General features: G+C 41.8%; 1 protein-coding gene across 5 annotated transcripts in view; it reads left to right on the forward strand.

Moving 5' to 3' along the window:
* The window catches only part of gphnb (gephyrin b), a 94,767-nt gene that overhangs the window by 72,383 nt on the left and 4,171 nt on the right, over nucleotides 1-18,213 (forward strand). For 2 of the 5 annotated variants that reach the window (XM_069161778.1, XM_069161780.1), the window contains exons 11-21: nucleotides 3,590-3,646; nucleotides 6,760-6,802; nucleotides 8,491-8,628; nucleotides 12,273-12,365; nucleotides 14,718-14,773; nucleotides 15,327-15,446; nucleotides 15,622-15,680; nucleotides 16,109-16,262; nucleotides 16,343-16,363; nucleotides 17,738-17,859; nucleotides 18,048-18,135. In XM_069161778.1, coding sequence (XP_069017879.1) covers nucleotides 3,590-3,646; nucleotides 6,760-6,802; nucleotides 8,491-8,628; nucleotides 12,273-12,365; nucleotides 14,718-14,773; nucleotides 15,327-15,446; nucleotides 15,622-15,680; nucleotides 16,109-16,262; nucleotides 16,343-16,363; nucleotides 17,738-17,859; nucleotides 18,048-18,135 — 951 coding nt within the window. The remainder of the gene's footprint in view (nucleotides 1-3,589; nucleotides 3,647-6,759; nucleotides 6,803-8,490; nucleotides 8,629-12,272; nucleotides 12,366-14,717; nucleotides 14,774-15,326; nucleotides 15,447-15,621; nucleotides 15,681-16,108; nucleotides 16,263-16,342; nucleotides 16,364-17,737; nucleotides 17,860-18,047; nucleotides 18,136-18,213) is intronic. The other 3 variants (XM_069161781.1, XM_069161782.1, XM_069161783.1) reach the window with 2 other exon arrangements.

Raw genomic sequence — 18,213 nt, forward strand, 5'->3', positions numbered from 1 at the left:
AGATTTATACAGGAAGGTGTCTATTATGTGAGCCATTCAGAGCAAGGTTTAGCAGTAATGTGGTGATACACATGGCAACATAGTGGGCAAAACAAAAAACACAATCAAAAGTCAAAATAATGTGGACCTTGTTTTCCTCAAGAAGTTGTCCTGTGTATCAGCACCTTTAGTGGTCAGCAACATTCCTCCTCATTGCTTCAAGATCTCCACCAGCACTCATTCTCTTTCATCCATCACCCGTCTGGTCATTTGTCGGGCGTGATTTGTGCATCCGTGCCTGGTGATGTTTTGTTTCTGCAGAGGATGTGAGTCTGATACGGGTATGAGAGTGTGTGGTGCCGGATTAATGGAGGATTCATGGGGGGCAGCGGCTGACCTGCCCGAGAGAAGCCGCGAGTGCAGCAGTCAGCAGCCCCACGCTCTTGCCTCCGCTCTCCAGGGAGGACGACTTGCCACAGTAGCGTTTTGCCCTACCATCTACCGCTCTGTCGCTATCACTCCAGCGTTTTGTCCTCTGCTCCATCCCTCTCCCTCTCTCACTACATCCCTCGGGGCGAGGCGGTTGAAGCCGGTTGAAACGAGCCTCGCTGCCCTGTCACACAGCCTTCTCCTCCTCACAGCGGATGTATAAATCTTCCCCTTTTTGCATAATTTGTCTGACAGCTCCTTTGTTTTGTGCTGAGCTCAGCACCGCGGCAGTTGCATCCCATCATTTCCTGGAGCGTCTCCTCCGCCGGCTGGTTATTGGCCCCATCGATTTTTCCCGGGTGGCTCTCGGGCTCCGGGCCACGTGTCTCGCTGACCTGGCCACACTCACTATTCTGTGTCTGTACGCACCGCCGCCACCCCGCTCCCCAGCTCCCCAGCTCATTGATCTTCCCGGGCAGATCTCCATGACAACCCGTCGTCAGGCTGTTTCCGCGGTGACGACGGGGTTGGCGTGCAGAGTGATTAGTGTTCCTGGCATGGAAGCCGGTGTTTTTTGGGGTTTTTTTTGTGTGTGTCTGCACATTGCACCGTGCCGTGAGTGACGGGGTCGAGCGCCGTCAGGCCCAACTCCTCAGATGCACACACCAACATGTCAACAATAGATATTAGTGGCTTTAATTGATTTCATTTATTTATGCTTACTAAGGAATTTGTCAAACTGTTGTCTTTGTGCTTGTGTGTATGATGTGTGCCTGTTAACATCCCTCATACGAACCCATTCTCTTCTCTCTCACTCGGTCAGTCTCTCACCAGTAATGCGGGATTGCAGCGAAGGCTAGATTAGAAATGAGTGTGAGAATGTTTGACAGTCTGCTTTTCTTTTCTTTTCTTTTTTTTTTTTTGGTTTGCCTTTACCCTCCTTTAAACGTCCAAAACATCCCAATCTGCTTCTGCACTCATCCTCCACGTACTCTCCTCACCTCCTAACACGTCCCCCTGTAGCTGTTCCACTGTGTTCATCTCCATATGCAAACTGTCTCTCCCCATGGCTCTCTGATGGTACGATCTTCTCTACTGAGCTATTTTTTTTTTTGCCATACTGAGGTCTTGTTTTCCACCCGTGTCAGTGTTAGTGTCATCACTCCACACTGCATCAAGGTTTTTAGCTGTGTCCTATAGCTAATGATGATTGTATGTTTACTGCATTAACCCTAGCTGCAGGACAGACTAATAATCCATAAAGGAGGATGTGAAAGTGGATTAGAAAGTAGAAAACTTGTGATTTTTGTGGTTTGTCTGTTTGTTTAAAGAGACCAGTGAGGTAGTGAGATTCTGATGTTATTGTTCTGCATTTATCATATCATTTTTAAAAGTTTTAGATGTTCTTTGTAGTTTTTTTTTTTTTTTTTTAGCAAGGCACACCTTGTATAAAAATGTCCTAGCTGTCGATCGCTAGTTTTCATGTGCTTTTCAATGTCTGCAAGTTTGATCTGTGTCTTGCTGTAGCTGTATTTAGCTCCGTTAATTCCCATCTTTGTCTTTTTTTTTTTTTTTTTTTTTTTTTTTAATCATACTTCTTACTCTTTAAATATACTGTATATCAGGGCTGTGCAGTTGTGGCACAAGTCTCCTAATAACAACAGCACTTATCCTACCAAAAGAGGCTACAGAAAGAATAACAGAGGTAGAAAAAGACATAACATTGTAAAAAAAAAAAAAAAAAAAAAAAGACAAGCCCTGACATTTGCGTGCAGGACTTGGTCAATTGATAAGTTAAACCAATTCAGTAATTGAAAAGTGACTATAAACATCAAGTATAATCAAATCATCAAGTATTATCTTTCTAATCCTTGTCTCTACTCTAACATAAAGGAGTTGTAACGTTAGCTTAAAGCAGAGTAAGCTTATGTGAAAAAACGTGCGTCGTAGCTTTGGCTGTCCCAGTTTATATTCAGGCCAGTAACATACCGTTTATTTTATAACCACTAGCACTCAAATCAAGGCCCCAAAGACTGCGATCCTATCAAGTGCACTACCTGCTTTGTCCGTTAATCAGGGTGATGACCTACACACTACCAACCTAAACGTGTCTTTGCGTGTTGAAAGTAAGTTGAAAAGAGTTTCACGGTTACACCAGGTCGCAACATAGCAGGAGGATGGGGCTACAGGTCGCAAACTGGAGGAAAACTGGTGTTGTAATCGTAGATGTACCATATAAACCAGCTGGATACTGTGTGGCAAGTCAGCCAACTCCCCCCCCCCCCCCCCCCCCCCCCCCCAAAAAAAAAAAAAAAAAAAAAAAAAAAACACCCCCAAAGTATATGATTAGAAAAGATTGCATATGTTTGTTGCCAGCAGACAAGGTCAGTTATTTATTTTTTTTATTTTAAATTGGTTAAAAATACTATATAACTTTCCATCATTATACATCAATGACTGTAACATAAACTGGTCAATAATCAGGGTATATGAAAGTAAATACTTTTGTTGTTCAATGCAATTATAAATGGTGCAGTTGTATGAGCAATCCATGTAAAGAACTTTATAGAAATACAGTCATATTTAGAGTTAACTGACCAGAGAGTTGGTTAACCAGATAACATAATCTTGATTTGACTTCTTCATCGCTTAAACAAAAGGTCACATTAAAGCAGCTATTTATTTACAATACAAACAGAGACCTGCTTTACATAAATACATAGAGTACTTACAGCTAAAATATAGAAAAAAATAAATGAGACCCAGAGGCGGGAGACAAAAATGTGAGATCAACTGCTTGTTGCTAAATTGCATGAGCCACAAAGGAATTATCTCTGACAGGTCAAAAACAGCATAAAATGAACTTCTGCAAGAGGATTATTTTAAGAACGCTGAGATGTAAAAGTCAAAATAGCTGCTGATCACCTCGGGACCTTCTGTATGGCCGTGCATTATGCCACCTGATAGCCCCATTTCTTTTTAGTGCTCCTTTTCTTTCTTCCTATCTGTCTTTGCCACTTCTCTTCTTACTCCTTGCTAGGGTTGCTTGTCGTAGTGGATGCCTGTCTGTTTGTCCGTCTGTCCGTCCGTCCGTCTGTCTGTCGTGTCTGTCTGTCTGTGGTGTTGTGGTTGCTGGGACAGATGCACTGATGCCTGTGATTCGATGCTTTATCTCCACTAGCTCCAGTGTAGGTTGGAGGGGCTTAAAGATGATCGCAGGAGGACCTTCAGCTCTCGAGTAACTATCCCGCCCCCCCCCCCCCTTATCCCCTTCCCCCCCCACTTGCCCTTCCCCTCACCCTCCTACGAAGGAGCGCGCAAAACAAATGCCCCGCTCTGTGTCCTCCCCCCTACCTCCTCGCTTGCCTAGCTATCTCTCTAGCTCTCACTCACTCTATTTCTCTGTGTCTCTCTATCTGTCTGTTGCCACCGGTCTGTTTCTTGTTCCTCGATCTGTCTGTCGTTCACTCTCGTCACTCTTTGTCTTCGCTATTTTCTCTGTCCGGTCTGTCAGGAGTCTTCCTTTCTATTCGTCTCCCACACACTTTTCTGTCTCCTGTTGTTCACTTTCTCGGTCTTTTTTCTCCTTCTCTCCCTCCATCTGCCCGTCTGTCCCTGTTTCTGTCTCTCTCCGGTTAACATGCTCCGCTTTCAGTAGCTCTGTCTGGTGTGCTGGATGTCTGTTAAGTAGATGCCATCAGGCCGCTCAAGTGGTCTTTATTGTTTTCGTTCTTTTCTTCCTGTTTTCTCTCCTTTCTGCTGTGTCTCGGCTCTGTAGTTATAGTGAAGTCTGTCTAGTTTGTGCTTCCTGTTTTTGTTCCTTTCTTTCTTTTCCGGGCTGTGGGACCACATCATGCTGATCCTCATCCTTCCACCTCCTGTCTATCTGCCTCCCTACCTGTCTTTTTTTCTATCTCTCTGCCTCTCCATCCCTCCTCTCCCACCATCCCACCCATCCTGACCCACCACCCATCACCCACCCTTTTCACCTTGGCTGTTTGGTGCCCAGTGGTGTCGCAGTATTAGCCTGTAGGCGGTGAGGGAGGGGAGGAGAGAGAAAGGGGTGGGTTGGGTGAGTAGAGAGACCTTCACCTTCACCATGGGTGTTTTGGTTCTCCATACACCACACGCTGCCCACAACCAACTTATGTGATAACTGCAGGTCACAGAGGTTACTGAGATGCAGCAGTTGCAGAACAAGGAAGGGAGGACTTTCAGAGCCCAGCGAGAGACATGGACATGTTAGAGCAGACAGATAATGACTGTCAGAAAATTCTGCAATCAGGTCTGTCAATTCTGAATATTAAGTTAGATAAACAGCCAGACTAGCAAGCAGGCAAGAAGACAAATGGAGAGCTAAACCCTAAAAATAAACAATGAAAAACTCACAATTGGCCAGTTTTGGCAAAATGTACACACTTTCATTGTACTCAGGTTATCCAACTGGGCCTATATTTGTGTGTTAAGAATAATAATACTCTAATTCTGTGCCAACCTTGTAGCCTAATAAACTGCATCCTGTGAGTCTCCTTCCCTTGTTAATCATTCCCTGAGGCTGAGCTTCCCAAAAGCACACTCATACTGTAACTCAACATTTACATCTTTTAAAAGTGAGGTGCAATATCCGAACATCAAGGTTTTGCTTGTTTCACATAAATACCATGATTGCCGTATATGATGAGGTTTAACCACGGGTTTATATCCATGAATCAGGAGTTGAAACCTGCTGTGTTGCCTCAATTTAGTGTGTTGCTAATCTTCAATGTTGCTCTCAATTATGTACACAGTTAGATTTCATTGGAAAGCTGCTTCTGGAAAATCTGATTTGATCTTTTTTGCAATATAAAACAAAATGAGTGTGCTGTTTTTCCAATGCAACCAAAGCGAAAACTGAGACTGGAGCTGTATCCTAATTTCCCGCTTCATATTAATTCTTAGCAACGTTAGAGCAAGTCGTGTGTTCACACTGCAAAAGTGACAACATTGGATGAACTCAAAAAGTCAGGATGCATTCTAATCTTTCTGTGCAAAACGTTCCACAAAAGAAAGGAAAGCTGGCAAATGAGCACACAAATTGAGAATGGTGGTGGAACATCCTTTCGGGAAAACGAAAGGAAAGCGTTGAATATGAAAAACATTCTGCTTTCTTTTTGTAAAGTTTCAGTGGCAGTGGTGTCACAGTTTTGTAGATGTCCAACAGCATCCTTTTACATCATTTCTGCAGTGCTAAATATTAACCTGCATTGATTTCCTTTACACCTCGATTTTTTTAAGTGTTTTTGGATCATTTTCTGTCTTTATTAAATGACTGACAGTGGAGAGATGACAGGAAACATCAATGGAGATACGGAACAGAGTTGCAACAAAGATCAGGAAACAGGGACGCTACGGTTCATAACCAGTTTCCCAAACCTCGTAAAGGCCTCCATTGTGCCCTGATTTCTTGTACAGTAACGCAACAACATAAAATGAAAATTAGTTGTCCGTTGAACTGGGACACAGCAGATATGCCAGATGTTCGACTACGGCTAAAAGACTTTCACCATGTTTAAAAACTACAGAAATCGTATGTAGCAATTTCCCCACCCTGACAGTTCATGAAAAAGAGGTTTCTTTTGTGTTTTTTAATTCAGTTAGCAAATGTATATTCGTTATAAACATTACTCTTTATGTTTTCGGAGCACCGAGCTTTATAGTTCAAGTTGTTTTTGGGAAACTCAGCTCAGTTTTAACCCACTCTGCTCTCCTCCCCACCTTGCCGTACATTACGAGTAGCTATCACGCAGCATCAGCGATTTCCAGAGAAATCTTAACCATCCTGCGCCACATCTGAACAGCCACTATCGATACTCAACACTACATCTCCACTACATTTTGATGTTAGCACAGTTACTACATCTGTTATGACCTTGTGATACAATATTGTCACTGTATGTTGTTTCCTTTGTCCGTATATATTCTTCTAAGTGCTTTAACCTACTAATGTCAGTGCATTTATCAGTGTGACTATAACCTGTGGTGATGATGATGATGATGATGATGATGATGATGATGATGATGTAGTGTACAGTAAGTGATCGTAATGGTAATGCAGGAGATGTAGCCATCTCCCAACAGCAGGACAAAGTGCACAATGTAGTGTGACACAGCTCTTGCCAGTACTTCTGACTGTTGTATAAACAGCTTGTCATCTCAAGCATGTGAAAAGTAGCAGCCTGGTTTATCTCAAATTACCACCACCTCTGCTCTCTCTCTCTCTCTCTCTCTCTCTCTCTCTCTCTCTCTCTCTCTCTCTCTCCTCTTTCCTTTTGCCCTTTGTCTTTCTCTCCCAATCACTCTCTCCATCTCCAGGTGCAGTCACGATGCAGCAGCAAAGAAAATATCCTAAGATCAAGTGAGTACTGACTTTCCCCCATTCAAAAGAAACGTCTCTTTTTCCTGTGTGTCATATCTGTATGTCACCGAATGTGCTCTCAAACACGTTAATAGATTTTAATCATGTGATGTGACAATGCGAGCATGATTTATGTGTTTGGCTGTGTGTGGCTGCTGTGTTGTGTTTGCATGTCTCTGTGTGTATGTGATGTCTTGCCAGAGGTTGTTAAGCCTCATGTTAAGCATCGGAATATGCTGTGGAAGCGTAAGTGTATGTTTAAAGGAGAGAAATTGGGTCAAGGGAAATCAAAGCGCAGCGCCTATTCTTCGCTGTGAGGCAGAGAGGCAGAGGGAGAGAGAGGCAGAGAGAGATAAAGAGAAGAGGAAAGAGAGTGCAGATTACACATTAGTTACACCTTGCTTTGTTCCTTTTACCTTTGGAATTATTAGAGAGGTATTATTAGACCAACATGGCTGTTATCGAGCACCTATATCATCCAGCTGCGTTCCACAGCTTCTCCAAACAAACACGACTGTTTCTTGCCAATCCCTCCTGGTGTCATTGCACATGTATACCTACATGCACAGAAAATAAATCATGTGAATCCATTTGTTTTAAATTAGCATGAAGACACATTAGATTATATGTGTTTATGTATGTAGTTGTATGTTTTGAATTTGTGCATCTCGTATGTAATCTGACCTTTATTGCTGCAAACCCAGTGTGCTCAAATGAGTTTGGATTTCTCAGTAGATTTTCTAAAAGTTTGCTCATTCCTGTTGGGCCAAAAGGAATTTTCTTGAAATACAGGTTGTTGTTTTTTGTCTCCGGAGATAGTTGAGTGGTTAATTTCGCTGCCTTTCGGAGCCACATAGATGCCTGCTGTCTTGGGACTGAATCCCAGCAGAGTTCTCTCTCCTCTTCCGCCTCTTCTTTCAGTCGGCCTCTCAGCTTTCAAAGTATCTAAATAAAGAATTAAAATGCTAAAAAGGGCAAGTGGATTGCCCAAAGATTTCTGAAAAAAATAACACTGGTTTGTAAATTTGGAAATACGTGTTGAGCTTTGCATATTTTCAGGTGCGACCAGGGTCCGTAGCAGATCAACTCCAGACCCGTGTCTAAAATCACTTTTTTGTTGCGTTTTTGATACCTATTAAACTTTATTTATTTTCCTCCATTTTATAAGAGTGTCCAAATTCTGTGTGTAAAATTGCTGCTCTATTGGGTGTACTAAAACATTACTATGATGAAGCTAGTGTCTACTGCATGTGCAATAATTTTTGTTTACAATTCTATATTGAAGCTTCTTTCCCAAATACCAGAAATAGGATGCAACACCTGCCAGTGAAGGCAAACAATTATTATGATTCATTGTCCCGTATTTTATATTATTTACAGCTCACAATAAAGGAAACTATTATGTACAATATCTGATATTAATTTATTGGAGATATCTTGCAATCTGCAACTTTAGGTGATCTGTTTAAAATCCATAAAACTATTTTTTTTGTTGTTTACATAAAAATTCAATATCACCCAATTTCTTTAAAAACTGCTTTAAAAATAGTGTTGTCTTTCTAAAAGTTTATTTTGTTGAAAACTATGAATGACAATGACAGATGTAGTCTACACTCTGTTTCTATGTTTGGAATATGGTTTGATTTGCTGTTTCACGGCAGCGTATGTGATGTCACACATGTTCTCAGGTCACAGTGCAGTGGACATCACCAAGGTGGCCCGGAGGCACCGCATGTCCCCCTTCCCCCTCACCTCTATGGACAAGGCCTTCATCACTGTGCTGGAGATGACCGCCGTCCTGGGCACTGAGATCATCAACTACAGAGGTGAGCAGGAGGAGCATAGATGTTTGGTTCCTTTTAAGCTTTAATGCTGCTGCAGGTGAAGCAAACCTTCTTCACATTCACCTCAATGTCCCCAATTTTTCTTGTCTTGCCTCTTGACATCTCCTCTCCACCTTCCCATGACGTCCGCTGACATCAGCTCCTGAGGATGCTGGGATGTTGAGGTGTTGCAGCTCTCAGATCGATGGCAACATGCGCCTGCTAAGTGCACGTGACAGCGTTTAAACTCTGTCTGTCCACAACTGGACACCTCGCTGAATCAGCAGTCTCTGTCTGCAGGCCACGATGTCAGCCACACAGACAGAAATTATCTTGGCTGCAAGGACAAGCAAACCTTTCCTAGTGATAAATGTGAGCTCACTTCTTACTACGTGCATACACGCAGCTCACGGCACACAAATCTTTATGCATTTAAATTTATTTTGGTAAACAGCAAACTCACATTCTGTTTTCTAAAGCTTTTGTCCAGAAAACTTACACTTTTAAATGATAAGAAAGTCTGCCGCTTCATATATTTATTGTTCCTTGAGATAGAATATGACAATGCTTGATCTGATAGTGGATCTTTTTAGGCTTTTATTGTGTTTTGATCTTTAGGAACATTTAGAGGATCAGAGTGGGATTTCTGTTTCCCTCTACTTTGGATCCTCTTTAAGTCCTTAGATCACTGCTGTGTTTTATTGTGTCGTAGCACAGTGTGGATGCAGCTAAGCAAACTTACACAAGCTAAATTATCATCATGTACTCATGGTGTAGTACACAGTGCCCTCTAAAAGCAAATTAACAGTCGAGAAAAACTATTGTTTCTGCTATTTAAGGCATCAAAACATGTTAATGAGACAAAAGTAGATGTTGGCTTTAGCCTTTATTTCTCTGTATTCATATGAAAAAATTCATATATTAATATACATAAAACATATATATATAAATATATTTATATATATATACATATAAGTATATATTTTCAATATATTTAAGTTATCTATATAGAAATATATGTCTCCATACACTATTTGCATATAGATGGTACGAAGTAAGATACTAGACGGTATCAAAGGTGATACTATGCCAGTATTGTGTTTACTGCTTATTTCCGCTGCCCCCAAGTGGTCAAAATAATAATTTAATGTATTAGTTAAATAGAAAATAATTGTCATTCACATTCATTTTCAGTCTCTGTAGTGATATGTTTATATAAAACAGCAGTTTTTTTTTTTAAATAATTCTCACTCTCTTTGATATAATAAAATGTGTTTTTAGCGTGTTAATTGTTGCAGTATTTCGTATTGTTTGTTTCCATATCTAAACAGACATGCACAGATACAAACATACACAGAGAAGTAGGTTTAGCACCTGAGGGTCTTGTCAACCTTCTGGCAGATTGGCCTGAGTGCCAGCGGAGGGTGACACAGAGCCGAGCCGAGGGCCAGAGGGGAAAACACACACTCTTTAATTCATCTCTGAAAACAGCGCGGTGAGGACTGGGGGGCAATAATGGCCCACGGCGCACATGACTTCCAGATCAATGATGGTTGAAGGCACACTTTCTTTTTCCAGGTGTAAAGTGATGTTTCATGTTCTTGAGGGGGGGGGGGGGGACTTCAGCTGCAGGATTTTGCGAGAGCGCAGCTGGGAGGAGGACAGTGGGGGTAAAGAGGAGAGGAAAAGGGGATTTGAAGAGATGAAATATTTAGACAGACAACAGCTGAAGCAGCTCCCCTGCTGGATTTACAGCAGTCTGCATATGTGTGTGTGTGTGTGTGTGTGTGTGTGTGTGTGTGTGTGTGTGTGTGTGTGTGTGTGTGTGTGTGAAGTGCATACGGTCAAAGTTTTAAGATGGTTGTACATTCTGCAATTTTCCATATCATGACATGCATGTGGAATGATAAGGATCTGCCTTTCATTTCACTGTCATGGCAATGCACCATACATATTCCATTTTTATCCTTGTTGTCTAATTTTAGAGAATATTTTGTGGTAAAATAAAGTTTTTGACAGTTAAACGGTTAATAAAAAAAAAATAGGTAGAACACTTTAAAGTAGTAATGCTGTGTGCCGCATGTGAAGCTACAACCATCAGCAGGTTAGCTTAGCTAAGCTACAGGCTAGAAACACCTGTACACACAACATCCTCAGTGAAACTCTGGGTTTTTGAGAGCGGTATCAATCTGTTCATACAGTTTTAAGTAAGTAAGTGTATTTCCCATATTATTAAACCATTCCTTTCATTTCCACGGTCATCTGTGCTGTTCTTTTCCCTCTCTGCTTGCCCCTGACCCGATCCGATCGATGCAGATGGCCGCCCACCTCTGAGCCCGCTTCTGTCTGAGGTTTCCTTCTGTTAAAAGGGAGTTTTTTTTTCTTCCCACGGTCACTCGTGGGAATTGTTGAATTGTTGGGTTCCTATCTATAATCTTGTGAGGTTCTGTGGTAGTGACTTTGCTATGTTAAGTACCCTGAGATGACTTGTGCTGTGATTTGGCACCATATGAATAGAATAGAATTGGATTAGTAGCATTGTTTGAATAGTTGAGGTAACAGGGCCCTCTGTTTTAATCCACCACTATACAAACCTTTTAAAACCTGGACATACCTGAAGATGTGTTTTGAAAAGCGTCTTATCAAACTCACACTTTCCAGCTGCAACAAGACATCACCTCTGTTCTATTTTTATTCGCAGCTCTGCTTCAGCACGCGGCTTTAACGAGCTGTTTAAATGGCAGCTTGGAGGGAGAAGCGGATCTGAAAATACACGAGAATATCTCAAATGAAATGCTGTTGACTTAAAACAGATGTAAGGATTGGACATGAGCACGTGCGTCTTCCTCTACAATTGAGATGCATTATTTACAGCAGCTCATTTTACTGTCATCTAGTATCTGCATGTGTGTGTATGTGTGTGTGGGTGCCTCTGTGTACATGCATCATTTTTTTTTTCCTTCAACTCATTGATATCAAAGCTTAGATCTTCATATTAACACCCACATAATCACAGCATAAAGGGCTCAGAGAAATGCTATATATAGCCACACAGCAGCTTAAGGTATTTTAGTGGCAGGATTTTTTTTTTTTCCTCCACCCACTCTCCCTCTGACTTTTTCTGTCTTTCCTTCCTTCCCTGAGCCATTGTCTCAACGAAGAGTCTCTATTCTTCCTCCACAGAGGTTTTTTAAGTTGTCTGGCTGGCGGAAAGTGGTTAAGAAATTTGGAGAGGTATACTTGTGAGCCTCCACTTGCTGTATGTGAAGCAGTAAACTGAAATAGAAAAAGGAGAGAGTGTGTGTGTGCGTGCGTGCGTGCGAGCGTGCGTGCGTGCGTGCGTGCGTGTGTGTGTGTGCGTGTGTGTGTGTGTGTGTGTGTGTGTGTCCGTGTGTGCTGGTCAGGTGGTGAGTCACGCAGAGAGAGATCCTGATGCGTGGTGTCACACTCTGTCTCTCTTTAAAACACACACACATACACACACACCTCCGGCGCATACGTCTCTCTCTATCTTCGTCCGAATCGGACGCACCGTCTCACCCTCTCCGCCTCTGTCTCTCTGTCTTTCTCCAGTTGTTGCTCTCTCTCCCTCCGCCACCCTTCATCCAGCCTCTCCTCACGCCCATGTTCTTCCTCTTCTCCCACAGATGGGATGGGTCGAGTCCTGGCTCAGGACGTTTATGCCAAAGACAACCTGCCACCCTTCCCTGCTTCTGTCAAAGATGGTTATGCTGTGAGAGGTTAGTACCACAGACGATGGCAGGTGATGTAAAATATGGTTCCCTCGTTCTTCTCTTTACCACTCTCTACTGTCTGCCCATCACAGATCCCTTCAGTTGTTATTTTGGCAGCAAAGACACCATTTCTTAAATAGTGGATAAGATGGGAACTGTACATGTTGAAAAAACACATGTTGTTGTCTTGAGGAACAGTTATGGGACAGTGGAAGCTCTGCAGCTGGTCGCACCAGCTGTTCATAAGTTCAAACTTTGCCTGGTTATAAGTGAGAACGTTTTTATTAAATAGAAATCACCCATAAACTGTCCGATGTAACAGTTATTGAATCACCTGACAAAACTAAAACGGCTTGCAAATGACCCGTTTTGACTGAGGAGAAACGGTCCAAACATCTGACCTGACACTAAGAGTGTATTTAAAAAAGGAAATATTGCTACCATTTCCATAATGCACACATGATATGACAGACATGGCTGGTAGTCAAAATATGATAATGATAAAAACAGTTTAGAAAAAGATAGATATTTCAAAACTAGATAATTAAGTAAATAGTGAATGAGACATTCGAATCAAAAGAAGTTATGACCTGTTTCTGATGTTTCACTTCCTGTTTGCTTTATTGATTGTTTTTCATTGGACATTGCTGCAGATTGTTCCCAGCAACTGCTTAACATATTACAAATACAGATAAGACATTCATATGACAGTATGAGAAATGTGAACCATTTTAGTAAATCAGTAGTCTGAAATTAGCTTGAAATAAAAACGTTTACCATTTCTTTGGATTCTCCTTCAGCCTCACACACACAGAGATGTACATGTGACTGTCACTGCGCACGTTATCCGCAGAGTTTCTGCTGTGTTTTCTTCAGATGTATTTGCAGAGCATTGATGCACCTGAGGGACTAACCAGGTCAGTGTGTCTTTCTTCCCACTCAAATGACCTGAGTGTTCCAGTTAGTGAAGAACAGGACACAGAGCAGTGGAGAACTGCCTCGGGAACAATGTAAGGGCCTCTTCTGCCAGTGTGAACTGCAAGAAGATTGAGGTCCTTTTTGCACTGTGCTACATAAAGGGGACTGTCCTCCGCAGCTGCCAGGTGGACACTTGTGGCAAGAGACAGCTCTCAAACTGCTAAAGGGTTTGTTCAGAAATGTAGGTTTGAAAGAGTTTCCTTCTTATGGCTGTGATAACTCCTTATAGTCGTGTTGTAGGTGAGATCCAGGTGAAGCTGGTTGAGTTCTCCTGTCAGTAATTCAATGGCTGTATGCCTGGAGAGCACCGAGGGCCTTGTTAACCTGGAGAGCAGGGTGACAGCTTGCTGGCTTCAGGCAGCTCAAAAACTCCGGTATGTAACATCTGCTGTTGGCCCTCGCTGATGGAGTGGGAGGAGCAGAACACCACAGGTCTCCCTGGATTTTATGCATCTGTCCTGAGGGCCTGGTGCCTGTTGAGGCATACATGTGCAGTTTTTAGAGTTTAGTCTGTGGGTGTGGAAGGAGGCAATAAAGCTTGTGTTTTGTCCTGAGCTGGTCTGAATTTTTCCGCTTTTACCAAGGTCAGGGTTCTGCTGTCACAAACATCTCCCAGAAGCTGAGCGCATTAACCCTGGGTAAGCTGCTGCATGGGATCAGGGAAGTTAAACCCGGGTGCCTGGTGGTCCCAAAGGCTGCATAGTTACCTCCACATAGTATCAATAAAAGAAGGGACTGCTGCAAGTTATGAAGCAGAAACGTCCAAAGAGGGAAGTAGAGAATGAAGTCTTTAGTATCATTTAAGTTAGTTTTCCAAAAACCTGGAAAAACAGCTATTTTCCGTCAACAATAGGTGTCTGATGTCATCAGTAGTATTTTCAAGTGGTTGATGTTACATCCAAACAACCAGCTGGGAAGTGTTTAATCCTTAAGTAAAGTTGTTAAATAATGAAAGTAAAGTGACAGTTTTTTACTCAACAAAGGAATTTTTTTCAGTCAAAAGATATTTTAAAGTTTGAAGGCTATTTGAGTTTCTTTTTCAGTCTGTAGTAGAGTAGTACAAAAAAGTAATTTGGAAAGCCCGTTTTTTGGCTGCAACATCTTTTAAAGGGTTTGGTCTGTTTACACTTTAAGGTGAAGTGCATGATTTTAAAAATGCTGACATACAAACTGTATGATCGATTATTAAATCTGCTGGCGTTGAAAATACTCTGTGTCTGTTTATGAGAAGAAAATAACTTCAAGTATCAAAGTTTCTCTCGTACTTTCCCTCCTTCCTTCTCTCTAAAATGACTCAACTAAATTAAACACTCCTACACACTCACACAAGTTTTCAGCTGCACACGTGTGTAAAGCTTTTAAATCTTTCTTTTATTCTAGCGGCTGACGGCCCGGGCGACCGCTTCATCATTGGAGAGTCCCAAGCTGGAGAGCAGGTCTGTGTCCACGTTAACACACATACATGCACACACAGTCACACAAACACGTGCACAACCTAGATATGAAAAAAAGTGCTTCACTTTTGTCCTTCACCTCGTTCCTTGACCAGCTGTAATTGCACATCAGCGTGTTCCCTTAGCAGGTGATGAAAAGCCCTTCACTCCAAAGCAGGCCTCGAAAGTCAAAGTGTTGCCAAACTACAAACACATCAGACCTCTGAGACAAAAGCAGGCCACAGAGATTTACTGACCACATCGACTTCTCGTCCTAAACAGAATCAACACACATGCAAACATCTGATCCGTTTGATCATTGGCCTTCAGTTTGTATGAGATGCCTTTCTGTAAGTTAAATGCAAGTCGTATGCAATTGATCATTTCTTCTGTAGGAATGCTCACAAAGCTCCTGGGACATCTACTGTCTATTGAAAATTAGGTCAGACAGTGAAATAGTTAAGGTGAAAATTAAAATAATTTTTGGTCTGTCACGGTTTATCCTTGTTTGTGATGACATTTTTGATTTACGTACGTCTCTTTGGTGTTCGTACAGCCCACCCACACGGTGATGCCTGGCCAGGTGATGAGGGTGACGACGGGTGCCCCTATACCCTGCGGGGCAGACGCTGTAGTCCAGGTGGAAGACACCGAGCTCCTCCGCGAGTCTGAAGACGTAAGTGGGACATGAAGTCAGTCACAACTTCACCTAAACAGCAGCTACAGCGACCAGTGAAGGAATCAGTAACGTTTGACTCATTTAAATTTCGCTGACATGGTCGAGTACAGTCACTCGGGCCTGATGGGAATCTGTTCACTGGGATGGATCTGACAGATGGTTTGTCTTTTAGGGCACAGAGGAGCTGGAGGTACGAATCCTAGTACAAGCTCGTCCAGGACAGGACATCAGGTAAGTGCATTACTGTATTGTTTGCTGTTGTGGTGCAAAATCATAATCACCATACAGTATTTATGATATACTGTTTGGGCTGTAAGAGGTACACAATTCAGAATACTCCTTCTAAATTAGACTCATCCATATATTTGTTTGTTTGCCGAATTTTGGGTGTAAATAATAAACAGTAAGGAATATATTCAGGATACAGTGTAAAGACTTTTACAAAACATGCATTTGATTTTAATTCTGCTGCTTGCCTTTATTCTTGATTGTTACTTGGCTCGCTATTTACCACTAAAATAATGATAATGACTTAAAGTGTCTCCAGCAGAATCTTTATATATGCCACACTTTGAGGTCTTTGTTAGGTTATTATTGAAAGTGCAATTGCATTTAGGGTTTATGCGGGTTTTAAATGTATAATGCCCATGTCTCCACAGGCCTATCGGTCATGACATCAAGCGCGGGGAGTGTGTGCTGGCAAAGGGCACCCATATGGGCCCATCTGAAATTGGTCTCCTGGCCACTGTTGGAGTCACAGAGGTGGAGGTCCAGAAATTCCCTGTAGTGGCCGTCATGTCCACAGGAAATGAGGTAAAGGTTAAGAAAAAGTATTCTTTTAATTTGGGAAATTATGCCTCCTAATGCGCACCATTTCTCTATTTGCCAAAAAGGTTCTGCCTCAACTGCAAAAGGTACACCAGTTGTGACATTTTTCCTGACGGCATACCTCGTTTCATATTCATGCACAATCAACATTGTTTGCTTTGGCTGCAGACACCAGAACAACGTTGAGAAGTGAATGTGCATTCAGCTGCTTCACGTGTGCTTTCAGTTGTGAAGAATGTGTTTATCTTTGACCAGGTGGCTTCTTTCAGGCAGTGGAATCACATTGGTGCTTTTTTCTGTGACTGATATGCAGTTTAAATTTCATGAGGTGTGTAACCTTCGTGGAGATCCTCAGCACACTCTGGGTGCGCGTAACACTTTGTTTTCCGTGCTGCGCAGATACTGTGTGTTTAAAGTGTATATAAAACATCCACGAGTCACCTACACCTACAACGACATTTTAAACCTTATAGTGGCATATTCACCTCAACTGCTCTCTGATCTGATCATCTGATGAAATCTGGGATTAAATTAAATACATTTTCTTCTCATTCTTAAGCACTCTGCACCTTATATTATTAATTTTACCCCCTATATTTTAGATATATTCTTTAATCTTAATGCAACATAATTTCTGAGACCTACATGTAGAAAATAGAACACCTGAGCAGAGCTCTTGTTTACAACTGAAACTATACAGCATGTCTGCCCACAAGCTCAGAATAAACATGCTAAATTAGCTGTATGCTAATTTGTGGTGTTGCTTTCCTTTAGTAATTGTTGTAATTAGAAGTGCTTGCTGATGTTTCCTTATCCGGAAGTTGTGCAGTTCTGTTATGAAAAGTAGAGCATTATGCTGTGGGATGATTTCCATGAATTCCTAATTATAGCTAACACACATTATACCACACTGCAGTTATTCATTTATCAACAAGACCTCCAGATTTAACTGATGTAGTGAGGTGCTCATAGTTTTGTCGGAAAGTTGGGCTACGGGTAATGATTGTTATAAATCAGTTAATTATATTTTCATGTGATTGTTTCATCAGTTAGTCTATAAAATGTGACAAAATAGTGAAAAATGCCCATCACAGGTTCATTTAGACTCCAAGCTGACGTATTCAAAGTGCGCCAGTTAATCATCTTATGATTGAAGCACCTCAAAAAGCAACAACAAATGGATATTATTAATTTGAAACTTCAGAAATTGTTCTCTTCTTAATTGTAAAATTGTATTTTCTTAACCAAGTAAACTTTCTTGTAATCGCAAAATCCGCCTATTCCATTTGGTACAAAGAGCGGGTTAAACATAGTAACGTGATTGTGAACAAAGGAAATTTGCCAACAAAGATAATAACTCGTCTTGTCCTCCAACTGATTAATCATTTTGTCACTCACCGGATTTTGCTGCTATCCAAGACAAACAATATTCTCCAAATTCTCTTTTTCCTGATGTTTAGCTGCTGAACCCAGAAGACGACCTCCATCCTGGGAAGATCAGGGACAGCAATCGCTCCACCCTGCTGGCCACTATCCAGGAACACGGCTACCCAACTATTAATCTGGGCATCGTGGGAGACAAGTATGCTTTCAGATCTAGTCTCTACCAGAACTTCTTCTTCACTTGTCTCTCCTCCAGTACAATGTTCATCATCTTTCTACATTTCCTCCTGTTCAAAGCTACAGCTCTCTTTTGCTCTTGCTGCCCTTATTTCCTCTCCTGTGAGTTGATGATTAACACGTGTGTATATGTTTCTCTCTGCCCTGCAGCCCCGATGACCTTCTCAACGCTCTGAATGAAGGCATCAGCCGTGCTGATGTCATCATCACCTCAGGAGGAGTGTCCATGGGCGAGAAGGTACAGAGACACAACGTGCAAAAACCCAGTTGTCGAGTTGTGTTTCACTGACACCTTGTGTTAGATGAATAGTAATGA

This window comes from Embiotoca jacksoni, unplaced genomic scaffold (assembly GCF_022577435.1).
Source record: "Embiotoca jacksoni isolate LCO1_2020_lvr unplaced genomic scaffold, fEmbJac1.0.p SCAF_29, whole genome shotgun sequence".
In the NCBI taxonomy this organism is placed as follows: domain Eukaryota; kingdom Metazoa; phylum Chordata; class Actinopteri; family Embiotocidae; genus Embiotoca; species Embiotoca jacksoni.